Raw genomic sequence first — 9,284 nt, forward strand, 5'->3', positions numbered from 1 at the left:
AGAAATGAATATAGCTTAATAAGTGCATGTTGCATGCAGATTCTCTGGCTGGCTTAAAAGGTGATAATGCTTGTTACTTGCACATTGTTCCTTAACTTCCACACCACTCCTCTCCTCACTGCCTCAACTTTCCTCCATTTATCTCGCCATGTCTGTCACTCATCTTTTATATGTTAGCTGCATGTCACACCAATCCGAGACTTAATGTGGTTAACCTAACAGCCTCTTGTACACTTCAGGGGTAAACTTATTAGAACAAACTCATCACTGCTTGCTCCAGAAAAGCCAACCTGGACCACCGGGCTTTAAAAGGAAACCTGCGTGATCAGACAAGTTCATCTTGTTGGATAGATAGTTGTCTCTCTCAAAAATATATTGAACTAGAAAACTCGGTAAACTAGATATTTGCATTTTGAGTATATTTGAGCTTATCAAACTCACCAGGAGTCTGAAACGTTTTGGTCTGCGCTGCTAAAGTGACAGTTCTGCAGTGCTCCCTATGAGCGCTCCTAATCGTTCCTATGCAGTAACCGCTGTTTCAGCTGTTTTTTCTGCTTGCAGCTGTTGCTGCCCTAACAACTTTCAAACCAGAAATGAGCTTGCTGTGTGTTGGTTTTGTCTCCCTGCTGTCAAAGCTCTGTCATTCCACCTAGTTTTACCTCATTAAAACTCCCTACAAGTGACTGGATTCGGTTTGTACAGGAAGTGTGGCGGGAGCTTTTCAAAATAAAAGCATAATGCACAAACAAAGGGAGTTTTTCCAACAAAATGCTAAAGTGGACTTTTACTTTGAAAAGCGCCCTAACCCTTGTGGCCTTCATCTGGTTCACCAAGGAACAGCTTTCAAACTTATTCTGCAGATGTGGACATAAATGTTTGCCACAAGAAGGTAAACATTGCTCTGTATTTATCATTTTTCTGTCTAGATGGACACATAACTGCTCATGGTGCAAATAAAAAATAGAGGAGACCTCAAATTTTAAAATTCCCTATGCGTGAGATGTGCTGTGTTTCTGAGATGCAGCCCTAATGGGCTGTCAGTCTGAAACAGCGGTTACTGCATAGGAGCAGTGAGGAGCACTGTGGAACTGTGACGTCACACTGCCAGCGTGGACCAAAACATGGTGGCCTCCTGGTGAGTTTATAAACTCAAATTTACTCAAAATGCAGATATCTAGTGAGGTTTTTAGTTCAATATACATACTAGAGATACAAAAATGTATCCAACAAGATGAACTTGCTTGATCATGCAGGGTTCCTTTTAAGAATATGTGTGCTGCATTTAGGTCACTTGAATTTTAAAAAAGTTATGGGACTATAAAGACAAAAGAAAAAACTTAACAGAAAATAGAAATTTAAAGATTTTTATGTGTTACACACAGTGAGCTACAATGACTAAGGCTTTTTTTTGCACAAACTCCCATCTCTTGAGGACCAAAAAGTTAAAAAAAGAAAAAAAAAACATAAACTGCTATATTTAAGTTATTTTCATTGTAATTGTAGCAAGAGGAAGTGAAGTCATCAGGATGTGACAGAATATTAACATACATAAAGTGCTGTTAAATACATGTTTGAGTCATGGCTACACAAGACCCTAACCCTACCCTACCCTAACCCTACCCTAGTTCCTCCCTTCAGCTTCATGCAGTGGGCAGATGGGAGAAAGTGGACTTCATTTTCTATTTCTACAAATTCACAATGCTTACAGCTTTTTTCCTCTCTAGATTTCCAGTGCTTATGGTGATCTATTGTCCCTGAGTCTAGCTGTTTTAACAGTGCTGATGCATTCTGGCAGACATGAAAAGCATTTTGAAGGCCTGAAGCAGTGCGAGGCTTGAAGGTGTTACACTTTTAAACTTTTTTTCTCTCTCAATTTGTGACATTCATCCATGAAAACAAAGTGTAAAATATAATGCCTACACCTTGTAAAGTTTAGTTTTATTAAGAAAGTAGGTAACAGACATGGGAGAGGATGCTCCATCGTCCTCGCCAGTGGGGCTGTAGGTTACTGATGCCTCTCCAAATCATCCCAGTTCAGTTCAATTAAACAAACACTGTATTCAGATATCTCTTAATAGCATTTCAAGCCGTAATTCCAGTGATACAATGGAGGATGATGAAACTTTGGATGGAGAGCAGGCAGGAAGGAGTGGTTGGGTGGTTAAATGCCTGGAAGGAGCCTGCTAGGCTCCAGGAGACCAGGCCTCAAGAGTGTCAAAAAGTCGCTGGGATACATGAGAGTATCTTCACTTCAGCTAATAAGAGCATGTATGGTACTAATATGAATGGCAAAATGTCTGCAAATATACATGATTGATTAGTGATTGATCTAATTTTTTACTATTGTGTCATGCTTAAACAATATGCTTAGCCCAAAGAGAATTACAAGGATCACTTTGTTGGTTTGTTGTCAGCATAAATGCCCTTAACCTGACAGGCCAGATGGACTTTTTCATATACCTATTGCATGTTTATATTTCACATTTATCATGGAGACCTCCTGTACAAAATATTTGCAGCTCGCTAGGAAAGCCTCTGTAAGAGCTACAGAGGTGTGGATAGTTTTATTGGAACAACACATTGGAGGAATTCCAGGGGAGAAAAAGTATGTGGCTATGATTTATGGTTCAAGAGTTATTTGACTTTGAGTAACATGTCACATCTTGTACTATATATCAAACTAGAATAAAATACAATTAGTTTTTGGTTATCAGACTGCTTCCATTATCTTTATTTTCATTGTAATTGTAGCAACAGGAAGTGAAGTCATCAGGATGTGACAGAATATTAACATACATAAAGTGCTGTTAAATGCATGTTTGAGTCATGGCTACACAAGACAAACTAAGCAATGATATGCGAGTGTGAATTATTACAAGACAGCACACTGTATTTTCTATATACAGTTAACATTTTCCTCTGCCAAGATTAGAATTACAAGTGAGTGGCTCTTTTTTTATACAGTGATGACGACAGCTAAGGTTAACGTTAGTGAAACCACTCTGTTACACACTGAGGAGGCCACACTGGACTGGGAAGTGTCATAATTCACAGGACTCCTCCTCACCAGGAAGTGTAGAAGAATCCTCCCTGAAGATTTAAAGAGAGACACTTATCGGTGCTTGGGAGCTTTCTGCTCTGGGAGCTCACTCTTTTCCTATCTCTGCGCAGAGCGAGGGTGAAGACACACAGACGGGTGATATTTGTGACAATTGTAACTTTATATGTAATCTTTAATAAACTTTGGGTCAATGACCATTTAAGCCGAACTAATCTCACTTTGTCCTGCCAATAAAAGAACAGCGCAAAAGACTGACAAAAGAGAGTTAATAGTTAAAACTTTTCAAAATGGACCTAGAATATTTGCATCTTATGACCTTTAATTTAATAAAAGATAAATGTTCTAAAATAAAAAGAAAGAAAAGAAAAAATGTCCTATTTCATGAGATTCATGTCTCGTCACACTCCTAGTCTCCTTGTGGTGCGCGACAAAGCTTTTACTTCATCCTGCTGAAACAAGGAAGAAACATGAGAGTTTAAGTGAATTAATAAAAGGATTTTTTAAATGATTTCAGCTTTGTGTGACTGCTGCTATCATAGTACCTTTGCTTTTGTTTTGTAACCACAGTTGTGTATATCACATCACTTTCAGGGTCTGACTTATTCTGGGTACAAAGAACAAAAAACAGAAGAGACAGTCTTAAAACAGATGGGTGAAGTATCGCTCAGACCATGGTGGTTCTCTCTGTTACAAGTTAAGCATAACTGAAAGCTACTTCCTGTTCAGCTTGAGGAACAATCAAACAGAACAATTAAAGGCCATTTTAAAGCAAACAAATAAAGGAACAGGAGGCACTATTGAAGGAAAACCTAGCTCTTTAAAATGCTTGGAAGGCACACTCCAGAAAAATGTATAGAGGATCTGTTTTTAAATATTTGATCAAAATGAAACCAAAGATGCCTTACTTGTCTTGTGGTTTCACTCCTCGCAGATACAGCACTGTATTTTATTTTCTCTTCAGTCTGTCAAACCAGAGAGCAGAAAAAAGAACGACTTAAGAAACAAGAAGTGAAGACCAACAGCTACATCCGTTCATTAATGTCTGCAACTACTTTGGGGAGTGAGATATTTCTCAATAAAGTTTCCATTTTTGACTGCTTTACTGTAATTTCCAACTAAAATGGCTCACATATTATTTCAATAGACACTGTGAAGGTATTTTAGGCTTGGTATCAGTCATATGTTCCACTGTCTCTGTCAGATATTTTAGTATGATGACGCACCGTTGTTGCAGATGATTCTACTTTGGCTTGTTCTGAATGAGAAACATTAAAACAACATTTTAAGTTTTCAGTGAAAATGTCACACAGTTGTCATTGAAAGTGAGGATTTAATTTAAAGCAACAGTAAAGAAAACACTCACTTTGTCTTTTAAAGAAGAACCATGTGACCACAGTTGCCATCACCAGAAAGATCAACAAGCTCAAAGGAATAAGGAACATCTTCAGAGCACTGCAGCATCAATGCATTTAAAGAAAGGCCATTCAGGTTATTTAAGGAAATCCAGACTTTAACAGTCAAACTACGCAGTTTTACCAGAATGAAAGGTCTCTCTACCTGTGTTGTCCATTTTGAGCTGCAGTTGTTTGGACAGGAAACAGAGGAGAGAAAGAGTCAGACTTTGACATTAAAATAGAAACAAGACCCAGACAGAAAAACTAACAAGGATAACAAAATGTATGAGCTATTTTATTTTCAATAAAACTTGTGCAAATAACTGTCCCTCATTTATGTTTATAATTCCAAAAAAAAGTACTTACTGGTTACAGTAGTGATATTGATATGTACTGGCATCTGATAGTTGCCTTTGTAACACATATACCAGCCGCTGTTCTCCATGCTCAGACTGTACATATTCACAGTGAAAAACTCATTGGAACTCTCAGTGATGGACACTCTTGTTCCATTTATCCATCCAGATGAGCTTTTCACACATGTGCCACCAAGACGACACCACTGATTGACTCCACCGTAATGATTGAAGCATTTGATAGTGATGTTATCTCCTTCATAGGCTGTAATCCACTGATCATCCACATACAGATAGGGATTACCTGGAAGAAAAAAAAAAATTAGCCCAAAAGATAATTAAAACTCTGGATATGAATGTTTACATTGCATTGCTTATCTTGTTCTGTACATATGAGGGTGTATTTTTTGTAAAAAAAAAAAAAAAAAAAAAAACTTCAGCCCTGGTATTTTCGAAATTGTTACAAGAAAATAAAATTGAGTTTTTGGCATGAAAAATACTGTCGGAAAGCTCACTGTAGTAAAAGGCCTCAGCTCATATGCATATTTGCTAGGGGTGTAATGGTATTTGCATTCATCCCAAACTGTGACTGTTTGGGGGTCACAGTTCTTCACAGAGAAGAAGCTGGAAAAAGTAAGCAGATAAAGAAGCAGAGGGGCGATGAGACCCACCGGCCTCTTCTCCCTCTCCCCGACTCTGTGCCAATTTTAACAAGCTTCCAGATGTTAAAGCTGAGGGGATTGAATACATTACAATAGACACTTTGCTTATTTAGCACGGTAATATGTTTTAAAGCTAGGCACAGATATGCAGAGATAGAGAACACCAGCTGCACCAGCATAGTCCTTCACTGACATACATGCTGCACACTGGTCAGTTATAAAATAAATAAATAAAAGGAAAACTTAGTTGTATAAATCTGGGACATCATATTCCTCTGGGAACTGAATCCAGAAACAAACTGTGACCCCAAAACCAAGGTATGAGCACAACTTTGACCCCTGCAAACTGTTACATCCATAATATTTGCACTAGTAAATGTAAACTATCTTAATATTTTAATTATGCCATCCACCTCATGTAAATCTGCCCACATCATTACATATTTTATACTTTTGACCATGTCTAGTCAGCATCCTTGCAGCCTTTACACATCTTGCATCCCTACCATCATTGTACACAGACTTGTAAATAATAGAAAAATACCTAACAAAAGCTTGTACATATTTAAATCTGAAATTAGTATACTTTTTTTCAGTTGTATTATTTTTTTGTATTAAATGTTCAATTCCTGTACACTGAGGGCAAAACTAACATGAGTCAAATCCCTTTTTCCAATTTCCCCTTGTGGGACTAGTAAAGGAAGATCGTATCTCACCTTTTTTTGTAAGCACTTGATCAATAAAGCTGATTCTGATTCTGTTTAAAGTGCTGGTGGTCATCACCTCATCTGACTGCTACCCTGTGGCAGTAGCTGCAGGCGTTAAAATACTCTATACTATCAGTGTTCTCTCTGATCATCTTATTTCAACCAGCTAAAGACTAATCACAGGAGCTTTAAATGAAAGTTACTAAAATATATTTTCAACTTTACTTAACTTTATTTATTTGTATAGCACTTTTAAAAACATGGGTTTACAAAGTGCTTTGACATGTGCAGAAGCAAGCAGAAAAACAAAGCAACAAGCCCAAACAGAAGACAAGAAGAATCCAAACATTTAAAGCAGAATCCAAACATTTCAAGAAACTAACCAAAAATAAGGACAAGATAATAATTCATCAACATCCAAATACATCAAAACCTAGACGTCATGTGATGCAATGAAAACTAAGACATCACAGATATCAATCAGAGTGCAGACATGAAACCATACAACACAACTAAGACATCATGAATATCATCAGGATGCAGGCAAGACACAGACAACAGTAGTCTACCATTAATGGTGGGAACCCAGGCAATGCAGGAACCCAGCTACACAGGCTGAGACCAAGAGGACCAAAGTTAAAGACATGAGAAATTAAAAGAGAAACAGTAAAATGTAAATAAAAAGACAAAAACAGATATTAAAACAAAAACATCTCATTGTAAATCTTCAAAGTAGGATTATGGAAAATAATTAAATCCTCTCTAGTGTTTTAACAGCCTTGCATGGGATTTGAAATTTGCAAAAAGATAATATATGGGTTCTTACCACTGGCAGACAGGTGAAAATGTGCCTTATCATCTACCTGTCCATTTATCTCCACAGCACACCAGTAATCATCCATGTCTTCATTGGTCAGATTGTTGATAGTCACGGTGAAGACTCTTTGCTCTTTTTCATCAGAGATTGAAAACCTTTGTGAATTTTGTTGGCTTGTTTTAACTATAGATGAGCAGTGATACCATCCTTTACACAAGTATTTCACATGGTTTTTGTACTTTGCTTCGTACAAACATGGAATAGAGACTGAATCTCCGGCTTTCACTGTTACTCTTTTGACTATTGATATGCTGAAAATTCCTGCAAGAAAACACAGCATATATTCACTCTCTGGTGTATTTTAATGTCATTTTCTATGTTCATATAGGCTGTAGTGTGACAATTATTTATGTATCATATGTCTTCTACCAGTGCTCTATGAGGCTAGTTCAAACAGGTAATTATGACGGTGTTTTCTCAGACTTACCTGTGAGTCCAGTGAGGATGAGGAGGCAGCTGATTTGCAAAGCCATGTCTCTGATGGAGAGGCATTAACAGTCTGAGGCAACGCACAATAAGACTGAGGGTCTACTTCCTAATTCTCTTCATCATACAGGGTAATTTGTCCTCCGCCTGCTGAGAGGAAGTAGCTGTACATGGGTCGGAAAATGTGTAAAAATATAAATGTAAAATAATCTATCTTGGGTATTTTCTGAGGCCTGGGTATAAATTGTGTGAATGCAGTGTTTCAATGTTGACTGAAATGTGTTAATCCTTTAAAAATTTGCAGTCCAGTTGAATTTTAAACACACAGCTGATGTTTAATGATTTGAACAGACCTTGAAGTGCATTCATAAAATGTCATGTTAGACTAGAAACAACTAGAAATATCTAAAGTGGAAAAAGTGACATAAAGAAACAGTGGGAACATGCATAAACGAAAATTATTATAACAAATTCACACTAGAAACTGTGTCCACTGGTCCAAAATGGGTGACTGGCATTTTGAGGAGCAGCTAGCTGAGTTCTTTTGTGACCTCTTGGATGAGTCGTTGATGCGCTCTTGGACTTAATTTGGTTGGCCGGCCACTCCTGGGAAGGTTCACCACTGTCCCAAGTTTACCCCATTTGTGGGTAATGGTTCCCACTATTGTTCACTGGAGTCCCAAAGCCTCGGAAATTGCTTGGTAAACCTTTCAGGACTGACTCAATGACTTTGTTTCTGATCTGTTTTTAAATTTATTTAGATCACAACATGATGTGTTGCTTAAAGATCTAGACTACTCCACTTTGTCACACAAAAAATCATTTTTTGTTGGGATGTTCAGAAACAAAACATGCAACTAAGTGTTTAAGGTGTTGCTCTTCAGCTGAAGAGTCACATTAGTTCCTCTTGTGACTCTGCTGCTGTATCTTGGCTCAAGAAGCTCTTTCAGGTTCATGCAGTGGGCAGATGGGAGAAAGTGGACTTCATTTTCTATTTCTTCAAATTCACAATGCTTACAGCTTTCTTCCTCTCTACATTTCCAGTGCTTATGGTGATCTATTGTCCCTGAGTCTAGCTGTTTTAACAGTGCTGATGCATTCTGGCAGACATGAAAAGCATTTTGAAGGCCTGAAGCAGTGCGAGGCTTGAAGGCGTTACACTTTTAAACTTATTTTCTCTCTCAATTTGTGACATTCATCCATGAAAACAAAACATTGATTTAAAGCACAGTACCAACACTTTGTGGAGTTCAGTTTCATTGAAAAGTAGGTAACAGACATGGGAGTGGATGCTTCACCAGATTGTCCTCGCCAGTGTGGGCCAGTGGACATCGTAGGTTACTGATGTCTGCAGCCAGGTGCCTCTCAAAATCATCCCAGTTCAGTTCAATTAAACAAACACTGTATTCAGACATCTCTTAATAGCATTTCAAGCTGTAATTCCACTGATACAATGGAGGATGATGAAACTTTGGATGAAGAGCAGGCAGGAGAAAGTGACAGAGTGGTAAATGCCTGGAAGGAGCCTGGTGGCCTACAGGAGACCAGGCCTCAAGAGTGTCAAAAAGTCACTGGGATGCATGAGAGTATCTTCACTTCAGCTAATAAGAGCATGTATGGTACTAATATGAATGGTAAAATGTCTGCAAATATACATGATTGATGAGTGATTGATCTAATTTTTACTATTGTGTCATGCTTAAACAAAATGCCTAGCCCAAAGAGAATTACAAGGATCACTTTGTTGGTTTGTTGTCAGCATAAATGCCCTTAACCTGACAGGCCAGATGGACTGTTTCGT

General features: G+C 37.9%; 1 protein-coding gene across 1 annotated transcript; it reads right to left on the bottom strand.

The window, feature by feature from the left end:
- Positions 1 to 4,943: 4,943 nt before the first annotated feature.
- Positions 4,944 to 7,561, bottom strand: LOC121512204 (CMRF35-like molecule 2). Its single transcript, XM_041791363.1, has 4 exons — positions 7,485 to 7,561; positions 7,007 to 7,318; positions 5,027 to 5,115; positions 4,944 to 4,985 (listed from the first exon to the last, which is right to left on the bottom strand). Exons 1-4 carry the CDS (start codon positions 7,528 to 7,530, stop codon positions 4,944 to 4,946), a joined length of 489 nt encoding a protein of 162 aa, XP_041647297.1. The 5' UTR covers positions 7,531 to 7,561.
- Positions 7,562 to 9,284: the final 1,723 nt, after the last annotated feature.

Source organism: Cheilinus undulatus, linkage group 7 (genome assembly GCF_018320785.1).
Source record: "Cheilinus undulatus linkage group 7, ASM1832078v1, whole genome shotgun sequence".
NCBI classification, from domain to species: Eukaryota; Metazoa; Chordata; class Actinopteri; order Labriformes; family Labridae; genus Cheilinus; species Cheilinus undulatus.

Excerpts from the sequence above, each read along its gene's own strand:
- LOC121512204 (XM_041791363.1), bottom strand. The coding sequence starts at position 7,530 with ATGGCTTTGCAAATCAGCTGCCTCCTCATCCTCACTGGACTCACAG. Across the intron at positions 5,116-7,006 it reads TTTTCACCTGTCTGCCAGTG|GTAATCCCTATCTGTATGTG; the intron begins GTAAGAACCCAT and ends TTTTTCTTCCAG. Across the intron at positions 4,986-5,026 it reads GCTTCAATCATTACGGTGGA|CTCATCTGGATGGATAAATG; the intron begins GTCAATCAGTGG and ends ATGTGTGAAAAG.